Below are 14,004 nucleotides of genomic sequence, written 5' to 3' on the forward strand. Positions count from 1 at the left end.
CATGTGACTTTTTTTTTTTTTTTTTTTTTTTATCAGTGCACCAAGCACTCAGAGAGCCCTTGGCTGCAGTGAAGATGCCAACATTGGAATGTTGGCTGCCAACATTCACACCACCTGAACGAGGACTCAGAGAATTATCTCAGGCAGAAGACACAAATCTCTTGTGTGGACAGAGTAAGTAATGGGCCAACAGCTCTCTTTTCTTTAGCAACTACTGGGTTGGATTTGCTAATATTGAAGAGGTAGACAAAAATTAACATTGGAAGAAGCCACTTGCAGCTGCTTACATTTATAGCAAATTTAAATTTTGTAAGTAAATTTTAATATAATTTAAGCTGAAATCTCAACATCAATATTCCTACCAATAAATAAATAAATAAATAAACGCTCAGAGCCTTGCATTATGCATGGCATTTAAAGGTTCTCGGTTGTCACCGAAGTCTTCTGTACAACAGCCACTCCTGAGGCCTAGCTGAGTGCCCGTGTGTCAACCTTCCTCACCTCAGAAATAAAAATTCTTATCATCCTCTCCTACTAGAAGAGTATAAAATAAAATTAAACAGCTAGAGCCAGCTAGTGGATGATGGATGTGTCATTTAGGAAGGGCAGTAGAACAGAAACAGTTTACAGGAGCCTCCTTCATGGTCAAGGAGCTTGTTACAGCTCAACATACTTTGATGCACTTCTTGGAGCTGGCCATGAGGTCCAGGTCACTGAAGATCTGGCCGTGTCCCTAAGGAAGTGTTACCATTAACTTAAATGATACCAAGATGAAAACTTAAATCTCCCTGGGTGTCTGGCAGTGCATCTAATATACCTTTGTCTCGTACTTCATTATCACTGTGTTCAGGCAGCCAGCTCTTTGCAGTTGGGTACCTAACACTAGATATGCCCCTGAAAGCCACTAGAAATATAGGTGAGCTCTTCAAGCAATTGATAGAATTAAAAGAAAAAAAAAAAAAAGAAAATAATAATAATAATAATAATGAGATAAGGGTGAACATACAACATTATGTGCCAGCATCCTTTGACATCCATTCGTTACAGAGTAAGAGGAGTTTCAGAGCACCAGTATTTGCAGTGTTTCACCATGAAATTCCAAGAAGTTCTGCTTCTCCTTAATTTCAGAAAGACAACTCTGTAGCCTCTGGCTTCTACATTTTAGTTTTTCTCATCTACTAGCCAGCAGAAGCAGAAAAATAAACACACAACTAGGAGCTGTATTCACAGACAGGAAGTAACTTTAATTAAATATTGTGAAAGTTGAAAAGTTTTTACAGCTTGAATTTCTGCAAAAAAATTATAACAATCTCTACAGTAGTTAGTTTCTCTAACAATAGAACTGTACAGTGTGTGTGTCTATTCAAAAAGATTTAGATAAGAAGGTGAAAGGTTAGTAGTTTCAGAGATGACTTCATTTTAGCTGCATCCTAGTACAACTGTGAGGAAATAGGCATACGTTATGCAATCCAGTCATTGTGAAGCTTCACCTTTTTAAAACCGAAATCTGGACATTTCCACTTAAAGCCATATTCTGTAAACAGCTGCATCTTTTACTTTGTAAAAGATAAGGGTGGTGCAGGGGAATTTTTATAAAGTCCCATTCATCAGATCACTATAAATAGCTGCAACAAAACAAAATTATGCACATTGTCAAAGGATCTTTGGACACTGGTGCAGAAGAAGACTACAAACATAGATGGCTAACACTGGTGTTAAAATCGCTATGACTTTGAGTGGAGCTCTACAAGAGTAATTGATGGTGTCACTGGACAAAATATGGCTTTAAATTTGATTACATTGTCGTGCTGTTGCTTACTATGTGAATTAGAATAATTGCTTGGAATACACAGAAGCAATAAACTGATGTCTCTCACATTTTCCAGTTTTTTCTCCTTTTATTTTCTCACCATGAAAAAAAAAAAATCCTGTTTTTTTCCCTTCCCCTAAAAGATCACACTGTGACGTTCTAGTGAAAACCATTGCAAAATTCATACAGGAAGCATGCACAGTTGCAGCATCGTTGTAAATGATTTCTTGCTCGACTAGAAAAAAGTTATATTGTTTTAAGGTAACAAAACAGTTCTTTTGTGCTTTTCAATTCCTTTTTTTTTTTTTTTCTTAGAATGTTAGTGATGATTGACAGTTCTGGTGCACAGTACAATGTACAAGTGAAATGAATATGATTTGCATTGTTAAGGCATCCAATCTGCTGGTTTATATTTATGTGAAAGACAGAGAAATATACAAGCAGACTTAAGAAAGAAAGTATTTTCATTGAGTTCTATGAAGTTTCTCCCCATATTTAATGCACAAAAATGCGTCACTCCAAAGAGGAGAAATCCCATGCATATTAATAGAGTAAAACAGCATTAGTTTTTGTTAAGCTTCAAAAGCAAAGGATACATTTTTTTTTTTAATCTACATAACTAAATGCTACAAGAATAATATGCTACCTTTTGCCATATATTGGAAAAAACTTCTTAACTTACAAATAATACAAAAATAGACAATGGCTTTTGGGTGGAAATTAAAAAAATGGAAGCATGATTTTAAACAATACTAAAAAAAAAACTATAAATGAAATGTTTTAAAATCACATTTGAACAGCTAATACAACGGTGAATGACCAAACAAATCAGCACTTTTCACATAGCAAACATACACAATAAAATAAACTGGGGTAGGGGAAAAAAAAGCAATGTACAAATTCCAAAGATAAATACATTATTTATATGGATATTTTACAAAATCCCCTTTAAAACAAACAAACAAAAAAGAAACCCCAGGAAACAAAAAGCTTTTTTTTTCTTTAATTAATTTTGCAAGTATGTGCAAGCTAAAGGTAGTGAGCTCTTTTTGCAAAATATGCAGTAAAATTCTTTATTGTGATATTGAAAAACTGTCTTAAGACATTAAAATGTATAAATAGAACAACAACTTTGGCAAAAAATCACAAAAATCTACAGTATTTATAACTACATACAAAACACAACAGCAAAGAAAAAATATCAGGTAATGTATCTTCAGAGCTTTGCTGCCTCTTTGACTAATAGTTTTTAAGAACACTTCCCAGATAATGATAGCAAAAATTTTGTAAAACAGAAGCTATGGTTTGGATTTGAAATCTTCCTAACAGCCCCCCCCCCCCCCCCCCCCCATGCCCCAAACTTGTGTTTTCATTTGACTATTCAAAAGCAGTTACCTGTTGCTTAATATATTATGATACAAACTGAGAGGGTCGACCGATACAGGACAAATCCCAGCAGGAAGGTGACAAAAATGTGTGCTTTTACATTGGGAGGATACAGACCTGCAGATGAACCTTTTCTCATTCTGTCCCATAAAAACAAGGGGAACCGGGGTATGACAAAAACACCCAAAGGGTGATGGCCACACTCTGTGTCTTGTGATGGCTATGCAAAATTTAAATGGCATTTTATGCACAGCTCCGGTGACACTAAACTTCAGGAAGGCCACTCATTTAGAGAGTCTGATATATAAGCTAAAGAGAGCCGTGATAATCTAATCCTGCAGTTTTAGCAGTATATCTAGAGGCACTGGATTCTGAGCTCAAGAGGAAATGTGTTTGTTATTTGTGTCCTTACCTAATCTTTCAGCAACTTTATTTTGTTGCATTATTTACACACTTATTTAGCCCAATAGTAAAGACAGCGGTTACGAATCCCACCACTCATCCCACCCTCACCATTCAAAAATACCAGCTTTCTAGGGAGTGATATCTATTTAATGAGAACATTAAAAATGCATCATATTAGCAAATCACCACTGGATAAGCAACATGTATGAGCCGACCCTTAATTAAATGGCCATAATTCTTCTACGAAAAACTAACTGGCACTTCTATTCTGTCCCATACAGACTTGTATGTAACTGACACCACTTCATTTTTCTTTACACAGCTTTAAAAAAAATCATAAATTAAAAATGTGGAGTTCCATCGCTAGTGTCCCTCGCGTAATTGGATGATTTATAAAAGACAAATGGTATTGAGTTAAATCAAGCCTTTAAAAAAAAAAAAAAAAAAAAAAAAAAAAAAAAAAAAAGCAAGCCCCCAACCCCAGAAAACAACAACAAAAAAAAATGAAACGAAACAAAAAAAGGTGGATTTTTTTTTTTTTTTTATCAACATACAATAAATATATCTCCCAGTTATTTGGGATGGACAGCTTGAATCAACACCTTGCAATTGCAGATTGTTAATTTCAGTATTTGCAAGGATGGTGATTTTTTTTTGTTTAAAAATCCGCAGTTATTGTAAGATTCTTCTTTATTTCTTTTTTATTTTTAAAAAGGCCTGAGTAAAAAGTTCCACTCTGGGACTTGTATCAGATTCTCTCTGAAGCAGAATTCAACCTCTTCATTAATAAAATTCTTCAAGGCAATTCTTTCACATGGGGGGAACAATCATGCCAGATATAGCTGTCATAAGGAGAGGAGAGGGGGGAGAGAGAGAGAGGGAAAAGAGTTACTTTTCTGCATTCTGAAGCAACTTTTAAAATCCTCAGCATTTTTAAACATTTACTAGCAACATACATGGCCATACTGTGAATTAAATTTACATATAAGTATGATGCAGTAAAGACAACTACATGCACATTAATCCCAGGAAGCTTCATTCTGACTGGAAAATGTTGTCAATTGCTCTGCTGAAATCAGTGACCTTGCAGAGTAAATGCACTTCGCCTGATGTGAGAATCATCCCCCAACTTAATTTTCTGATTTTAGTTTCGAAATCTCAAAATGTTCAGGAGACATAAACCTGTCCCAGCCATTGCCACACATTCTATTTTTTAAAAAGAAAGGTACTTGCTCTACATATGAGCAAATGGCTGAAGTCCCATAAGCCCCAAGTGTTACAGATCTGGCAGTGTGTTTGTTGCATTAGGCAGAGTAACCGTGGTTTGTTTTCCTATGCCAGTTTTCTCTTCCTAGTCTGCTGTTCAGCCCTGAGACGTGTATGCATTTGCAGGTGCTCAGAAAAGGACTTAAGCCCTCAAATCCATTTTTTAAGTTGAATATGCCCTTACCTAACTGATGGCTTTGCAGACCTCATGGTTTTATTACACTTGTAGCATATTTCACCAGCTACGTTATGAATAGTACGTTAATGTTAATTTAGAATGGCCTCTCTTTTGTTGGGTAAATTGCATCATCAGTATTCCTTTATTATGCTTTCTAACCTCAGTTTCTATGGAACCACCACCTCTCCTAAAGAAGAGGCATTTCTTAAACGTCAATAGGTATGATCTTCCACCTAGCTTGACCTCCAGGCGGGTCTGGAGTGTCCGAGTGACATACTGTGAGCAAGCACATCATTACAGGAGATAGTCATGTAAGTTAATGATGAAAGCTGTAACAACAATGCATCTTTAAAACACCACTTGTATGGTTATTTGCAAAAAGGTAGAAAACAGATTCGCCTTCAGGTTGGCGGCACTTCATGGGCACATTATTTAAATGTTAGAACTGCCTGCCATCTCAGACATCTGGACATGTAATTTCTTAAGGAAGAACTCAACCCTGTGACTGGTGCTGATTCATTGTGCTTTAATTACAGCTGCAATTATTTGATAAGAACAGAGCCAAAGTAAAAGGCTCACAGATTTGGGGTTGGAGGGGGAGAGGAGGGAAATGTTTTCTCCACAAACACCACCATATGTGCAAGAATTACAAGTCTAATCAGCAAGGGGAGAACAGCTCGAGTAAACTGCACTGATTAAATGAAATAAAATGAGAGGAGAAGGCGAGAATGCAAAACACATCCACATGTTTGCAGCAGGCCATCCTCAGAGGTGACATGTTGCAAGTATACAGCAGAATTTTGATTCCTGAATTTATTATTCAGCAACATTTTTATGTGGAATCACTGTACTGATTGTTTTCACTCCACATAAGGGCTCTTCAAGGTGCTGGAAATTAAGATAAAAGGGATAGAGAGGTGAGTTAAGTTGTTTATGCCCTACAAGAAGACACTCAAAAGTGAGTTGTATAGCATTTACTGACATAGGGTGTTTTTTTTTTTTTGTTTTGTTTTTTGTTTTGTGTGTGTTGTTTTTTTTTTTAAGATTCCTTGACATAGGGTGTTTGTTTTTTGTTTGTTGTTGTTTTGTGTGTTGTTTGTTTTTTTTTTTTAAGATTCCTTGCCAATTTTATCAACACTGGATAAAACAAAAACAGCTTTGTTAAAAATAAACAAATAAATCCCAAAAGATTTTGTTTCAAGAACATCTCACATAACAAGCCCTGAATGCTCACAAGTAGGCTTTCCCCTTGTTACGTGTGACTGAAAATGAAGCAAACTCAAGTCAGGCAATGCTCTCACTGATTTCGTATTCAGCTGCTCCCTACTCTGCTCCTGGGTTCCTTATGCTGTAGGCCAGGGTGTGGATCCTGGTCTATGGACACCTGCTGACATCCAAGGCATCAATAAAATAAATAATGACAGTGATGGGTACAGTCAACAAGATTGTAATTCTGCTTGTGGCAGCCCTGTGAGGCAGTCACCCACAGCTAAAGGTGAGAGTGTAATTTTCCCTGTATGAATAAAAGCAAGGGACATGGGCAGGGACTTGGGTCACAGGTTGTGGTCCCAGTTCTTCTTTCTCACTGTATTACATTGAGTAATTTGATTTGCTTCTGTCTCTTACCTGTGGATAAGTTTTATCCCTACTAGAAAAGCACTTGGAGATTTCAGGGTGGCACTTACTTAGAACACTGAGGTGGAACAGCAGTGTTTGGACATCAGAAATGTACATTACAGCACAAAGAGCACTGCCAAGAACAGTGCTCCCTCCTTTACTGCTCAGATAAGCAAGGAGTTAAGCAGATGGAAATGGATAGAGTCTCGCTGTATGTGATGAGTGCAACTGAACAGAATCAGATGGCTGATCAATCCTCTGTTCACACTACTTCAACATGCTGTCCTTTTCATACCTCTAAATTCTAAATTTAGTGAAACTTTAAAACAAAATGTTGTTTTGCTTTAGAAAAATTGCATGTACTTCAGAAAATGTCAAAATATTATTCCAACAACAACCAAAAAAACCTCAATCTGAAAGATTCATTAAAACCAAATCAATTTCACCAAAACGGCCAAGAATTGCCTCTCTCTTGGGCCAACATAGCTGTCTACTCTGTAGGATCCCAACCAAAGGCGACATAACTGCAATTCCCCCCTTCATGACTTAGATATTTTCCCATAGTTACATATCAGCTGTGCACCTTTTGCCATTGGAAGCAAACAGTACAGATGCAGATCTTAGCTCATTTTTTCAAAGCATTATTGCCTTTGAAGAGCTCTGAAATTCTGAATTAAATTACAAGGCAAATGACAAAACGATCTCTTTTCTGCCTAAAAGCCTTGATATTTCCATTCTTTCCAAGTCTTCATTTATATCACTCTACTTTTATTCCATAAGTGCTACATCTAGTCATGCAAATTCTCTCAGCTGTAGCTTGTTATTGATCCTGAAAACAGAGATAGCAGTGGGAAACACTGTAGGTATGAGATCACAACACCTCCAAAAAGAGAGGGCAGAGACTAGAAAAAATCAGCAATGGGCATTATTTCTTTTATCGTACACTAATTTGTATTTGCCATGAGCAAATTACAGAAATAATGTATTTTGAGTTTTACAAAATTGCATGGCAAAGAGAACAACAGATAAGCGTAGCTGTTGTTTTAGTGAGTTCTGCTGATATCTGAGCTACATAAGGAAAGCTTGATTGCTTTCTGATGTATCCAGAAGCCCAAGAGAGATAAGACAGCCTCCTTATACAAGGTTGTTTATTTAAGCAATAAGGCACAACAGGCAGTGCATTTCTGAGTCATTATTACAAGCCTCGGGTGGTGTCAGAAGGCATGGGGCTAAGGGCTGTATGTCTTTAACTCACCAAGAAGTTCAGCAATGACCTAAAAATGAACCATCTCTTGGTGGCTCACTCCTATTATAAAAACTGAATTGCTAAATAAAAATTAGGGGAAACACTCAGATCTGTGTGGTTTCTGGGCATTACAGATCTGGATGTGACATAATGAGGAGGCAATCAGCAAGCCCCAGTTGCATCCGGCACTCAGCTTATTCCATAATTGCTTTCCATAACCCAGTAGGCGGAATCTGGGAATTCTGTGTCTTGTGAAAGGAAAAACAGTGCTTGAAAAAACCTTCTCCTGTTACTTGCTTTTTCTCTCTAACCTCAACTGCATACTGGGACAAGTAGAAGAGATGACAAAAGCATTAATACGTTCAAAAGTTTCTGGCAGTCAACTCTTACCTCCTTTTTTATTTTTAATTTAGAGGCAAAACATTTTTAGCTGCTGCCTTTAACATCTGTAGCATGTCAGCAGTACCAAATTTTTAAAACACATAAAAATTTATATTTTAAACACCACAGCTCGTCTGAAAACTTTGTTGTGTATGACTCTTGATGCAGTCTGTATTTATAGCAATTCTTATTGAAGGCACCCAAGTGCTACTTATTTTTTCCCAGTATTTTCACAATTTCTGTGTGTGCTTGTGTGTATGCATACAACTCCAAGGATTCATCCTTCCAATTCATCGGTGTAAAATACACTGAGGACAATGCTTCCTTTCAGTCACAATGGATCCCAGCTTTTATGAATGAACTCCTTGCGCTCTGCCTGCATATAGATTTTTTCAGCTGTAACAGTGCTATCAGCATTATGCCTGCAAGCCCAGTGTCTGTCTTTTCAGAGGCTGTAGAGTGACATGTGGAGTCTGTGGAGCCATCCTCCCCTTGCTCTGTGCAGCTCCTCCTGAACACAGCTTTAAAAATGAAGGATTTTGTTCCCTGCTCAATGCTCTTTGGATAATTTGCACAGGCACGTGGAAAGGAAAATAGACGTCAGGTCTGGGGGGAAGCACAATGCATACCGCAAAATCTTTCCCACCTCTGGCACAGCTGGAGGCAGCTGGCTGCATCTGCTTAAGAAAACTCCTTGGTCTAAGTGAGCATGAAAACATCTCTCAGCACACTAATGCACTGTGAGGTAATTATACAGAGAGGTTTAGGCACAGTGTTGGAAAATAGGCTGAACCAAACAATGAAATGGGCAGTGCTGGTCTTTGCAGCATCCTCAGTTTGACAAGCTTTTGTCTGCCAGTCCCTGCATCAATGCTCCAGAATGGATTTAGGTGCTAATGCTGGAATACTTTGTAACAAGAGGGGAAGGGATAGAGAAAAGGAGCAGCCCCTTTACTACCAACATTTGAAGAGGCTTTCAAAGATGCCCTGCATCATTTGTGGAAATTTATTGGCACAGAAGTATATTAATCAGTACTAACTAATATTTGACCTGGTATGAATTACATTGGAAAATGCTGTTGTTAGTTTGTAATGTGTCTTCTATTTATGAAAGGCAAAGGTTTGTGCCAAGCTCTGTAACGGTCTATTTGCTCTCAGTAGGATCTCTGCACAAGTGTACTATGACAAAGGAAAAAAAGGAAGGGAATATTGAGTGACGTACTTCAGGAGAAGGCCAGCCCCTGGAGAGACCCTGCAGTGGAGTACTTGCTAGAGTCCACAAAAGACTGGTCTGATAATGGACGACAACAGGGAATAAGAGAGGAAAGAAAGAAAAAGGATGGTATTAGTAAGCTGAAATATTACTCGTTTTTATCATAACAGTAGGTCTGTGCTTTAAGAGACACAGCCTCCCAATTCATCAGTATTAGTCGAGTTAGAGGTAGGGTGGTTGCCAAACACCTGCAAGGTACTAGGTGGGCTGGCGGTGGAGTCCAGTTACTCTTTTGGGGAGGAAACTTTAGGACAGAGGCCACCAGGGATCCCCCACTGTCTCCTCTCCCCTTGGAAAACTCAGTGTCACTTAGAGCCTCTCAAGGCACTGGGAACTTACGGTTTTGAGAGCAGCCTTCTATGTTCCAGAGCTGGTTTCACTTACCTTGCAGGCTATTGCCGTTGGTGCTGGTGCAGGTGGGAGGAGGAGACGTTTGCGGTCTCACAACTGGCGCAAAAGCACTCTTCTGTTTCACCGCTGAGACCATGTTGGCTGGTGAGAAGGAGAAAATCCCAGACGAACTGCTACAGTTTGAGGGGAGGCTAGTGGAGGAGGCCATTGTTGGACTTGATGGCACAACTAGAGGAAAAGAAGACCCCCCCAAAAGGCACACCTTAGTATTAGAATGTCAGCACTACCACAGAAACAAAATAATCCTGCTGCTTGGATGTACTAAGTCTAATTTCAAAGTACCAAGACTTTTACTGCAGTTAGAGTTCTGGTTGCTCACAAAGCGGAACTGGTCACTGCAGGAAGCACTTTTTTTTTTTTTTTTGACTTTTTTTCCCCCTTCTAAGTGCTCTCAAGGACTCCCTTAATTCTCTTGCAATGCAACAATTATTCTCAAGTTTGGCATCAGCCATTGCCCTGGTCAGAACAAGTGAATAAGAAGGAATCCAGATTGTGCAGGCAACTGAGGGATTAGAAAACTGATGGGTGAGGAGAGTGGTACAAATTTGGATTTGGAATTTTTAATGTGGAAAGTTTTTAACCAGCCTGCAAAGACAGCATTTTGAGCGGTACTTTTCTTGCTGGAAGATGGGTGCAGAAAGATCTACACTGTTTCAGACACCCTGCACAGGGTAGACACACCCTTAAAATCTTATTTTACCACATGATGCAATAAAAAGCTTTGGTTCATGTACTTATTATTGAGATTTTAAGTGTATTTTCGTGAAAATAAAACCATCTCCTTTTATTTTCAGACAGCATTGCTGTACAAAATGCGGTCTGAGTACAAAAAAAAAAAGTCATTAGTAAATCCTGTGTTTTCACTCTTTGTCCTGTTTAGAAACTGCATATATAGAAGATGGGGCTATGAATAATTCCGTATTACAGAGTAAAATTCATATCATCTGGGCTTTGCATTATTATTTTATTTGCATTTATGTAGATAAAAATCACCCTATTTAAGTTCTTTTTTGAGAATCTGATATCATATTTGTTAACACTGAGGAAATCAATTAATGGAAATTAAATGTTCAAAGTTTCACAGTCTGACAGATACAATCTTAGTCTGAAGTCACTCTATGTCTGGAAGTACTTGCTAAGGGAGAGCAATCAAAGCACCTAAATTGAATTGCTACTATACAGCAATTAGTTTATTGATTTAATTAAGAATGCCACCTTTTAATTTTCAGGTCATGATTGAAGCATTTTCTGATTCAATGGATTAGGCATTAGCAGAATGACAGATCTACCAAGAAAACCTCCCAAAATATAACTAGAATAAAGAACCAGGGCTGGGAAGTGAAGTGCTATTCTAAAGAGGACTTTGTTCATAAATATGGAATTATACACTGCTTGAGTATTTTAAATGCATCACTGGCATCTGCTTCCAAAAAGAGATGTCTCATCAATCATGTTGTATTATGAATTCAGAGAGTGCAAATTCTATGACAGTAAATTCAACTTAATAAGTAAGTAAGGTACTCTGCAACATTATTTGTTACATTATTATTAGAGTACAAAATAATAACTGGTTAGCAATTCTTAAGTTATAAGTACTAGTTACATGGGTAAATATTTTATTCTAAATTTGTGGCAGCTAAGAAGCTTTGGAGGTAATTTTTTCGATCAGAGTTGCTCCTCCTTTTCAATTCTAAACTCTAGCAACGCAATTCAAAATAATTCATTATTGCTGTTCCATCACTAAACTTAAGATTTGATGTGTAAACCATGGTATGTCCAGCACTGTTTCTCCTGTCCATGCTAGGGTCTCAGCCTATAAACCTTTTTATATGACAAGACCTTCTGGCCCGATTCTGCTTGTAGCTTTCTGCAGATTTCTGTGGAATCTGTTATACAACATGAGTAATGCCAGAGGAATTGGGCAGGTCCTATTCATTTAATTTTCTCATGTGAATAGGGACTACTGAGCTGTGGCAGGAAAGGTTCATAGGCATTTACCAACAGAAACATATACGTATATCTATATGTGTATATATACATATTTAAACAGGTTGTTAAATCTTTAATATTATAATGCAGAAAGTTAGTCCTACATATAAATATTTCCATAACTGGGACTGTAGAACATACGCGCTTTATGCCATGGGATATATGTTTTGTATGACCTGAATCTTTATGGCATTATCTGTACAGTCACTAAAATACAAACTCTAAGAGCCATTGTCACATTTTACTAAGTTCTCAGTGAAGTCAATATACTAGTTACAAAGCAAATGGCATATAAGCAATCAAGATTAGGCCCAATAGTAATTCATAATGTGTATAAAGGTTACGAGCACAATATTTGCTCAGAGGTCTTGGAAACATCATCATGCAGCTTATGGAAATGTCAGTCTGTGCCAGTATTATAGCCAACTTTTCTGCCCTTCATATCTTACAGTTGGAAACTATTTTTCCTGCAGCAAATATGCTTAGCCTCCTTCCATACTCACTGCAACAAAAAGTGTGCACTGATAATATTTGATCAACTCCAATGGAAATTAAGTCAGTTATGCCATCCCTGCTTTCTAAAATTGTCAATGTTGAAGACAGCATTTCGTATTTAGAGTACAAGGTAAGTTATGAAACCATCAGCCCAAATCATGAGAAGCGTTATTCTTTTTCAGCCCTTACGAGACTTCCAAATAATAACAACAAAACAGAAAAACATTGCTGGCAACACCAACGTCTTCAAAGTGCTTCAAAGGTCAGTGGGGGAGAGAAAGAGGAGAGAAATGTCCAAGCTCTGTTTCAAATGCTCAGAATAGAAACTAAATATTGAATATTACAGAAAAGTCACCAACTCCTTGTAATAAAAATGTACAAATACAGAAGAATCATATAATACTCACTGGCATAGGGAGAATTGGCAGCAGATCCATTCAGGAAGGTTGGAGAACCGCCTAAATTTGACATTCCAGCATTCCCATAGCCATTCATGCTTGTTGTGACAGAGTTATAATTTGTCTGCTGAGGGGTGGTGCTTGGCACATAGCCATGAGGTGACACGCTGCTTGAGTTGCGAGTAAAACCTTTTGTAGGGAGGGAATACATTTAGAAATTGGTGTTAGCCCAAGAGAAATTTCATAAACAAACAGCTACAGGCAAGTAATTTGGGGCTACTAAGGCAGCCACGGTGTGCACAGGGAGGGGCAGGACTGACCACTGCTACCACCAAGTAACCCAAATTGTGATCCCTCACTGCCTGGGTCATTGCTTGTGGGAACTCAGAGAGGGAGGAGGAAGGCTACAGCCTTCACAGGCAACCTGTTCTTTCAAGGAGATGACCATTGGGTATTCTTGGAATACTCGCTCTAAAAGAGCTGTTTGTAGGAGATGGAGCAAACATAACCTATGTTTTCAAAGTTAGCAGTACATACTGATTTAAGGTATGTTAAAAACATGTGATTTCTGTTAAATGTCTTCTAATGTCTCTCATTTAATGCATCTCAAATTAGATGCTACAGCACACTTTAGAAAACACAGTAAATTTCTCAAAGTAGTGGAAAATCCTAAGTCTCCTTTTCCTAGTCTGATCACTATGTTGGTAGAGAATAACCGAATTTGATTCCAAGTTAAAATTTGAATTTCTACCTAATTCTGGAAATGATGTTTGGAGAAACTCATATCCAAATACCCAAAAATGAGGATTTGTTTCTAGAAGCACAGGAATACAAAATGTATCTCCACTCCCAGAAGATGAAATATAAACTTATCTTCCCATTGCATAGTATGTCCATAAAATATTATGATCTGAAAATCATTTCTATTTTTTAGTATAATGCAAAATAATTTTTCTGCCCTTCTGAAAAAGCAGACTCCTTCTACTATTTTATCATTAAAATGGAATTTAAGTTTTGTAATAAAGGGAGCTGAGCAAAGGAGAGTGAAAAATGCAAAGATTTTTTTAAAAAGATGCTTGTCGCTTTTTTAACTATAGAAATTAAAACAATACTGATTTGATTTTATGTAAAGTGAAAAATGCTCTATTT

The 14,004-nt window shown here is 37.5% G+C and overlaps 1 protein-coding gene across 10 annotated transcripts in view; it reads right to left on the reverse strand.

The window, feature by feature from the left end:
• Window positions 1-1,219: 1,219 nt before the first annotated feature.
• EBF1 (EBF transcription factor 1) overlaps window positions 1,220-14,004 on the reverse strand; it is a 272,703-nt gene continuing 259,918 nt past the window's right edge. For 6 of the 10 annotated variants that reach the window (XM_068698662.1, XM_068698661.1, XM_068698667.1 and 3 more), the window contains 3 exons: window positions 12,865-13,044; window positions 9,947-10,141; window positions 6,108-9,580 (listed from right to left, as the gene is read on the reverse strand). In XM_068698662.1, the coding sequence (XP_068554763.1) occupies window positions 9,513-9,580; window positions 9,947-10,141; window positions 12,865-13,044 (443 nt within the window). In that variant the 3' untranslated portion in view covers window positions 6,108-9,512. Of the gene's footprint in view, window positions 4,444-6,107; window positions 9,581-9,946; window positions 10,142-12,864; window positions 13,045-14,004 lie in introns of those variants that run through there. The other 4 variants (XM_068698666.1, XM_068698665.1, XM_068698664.1 and 1 more) reach the window with 1 other exon arrangement.

This window comes from Anas acuta, chromosome 14, assembly GCF_963932015.1.
Source record: "Anas acuta chromosome 14, bAnaAcu1.1, whole genome shotgun sequence".
Classification (NCBI taxonomy): domain Eukaryota; kingdom Metazoa; phylum Chordata; class Aves; order Anseriformes; family Anatidae; genus Anas; species Anas acuta.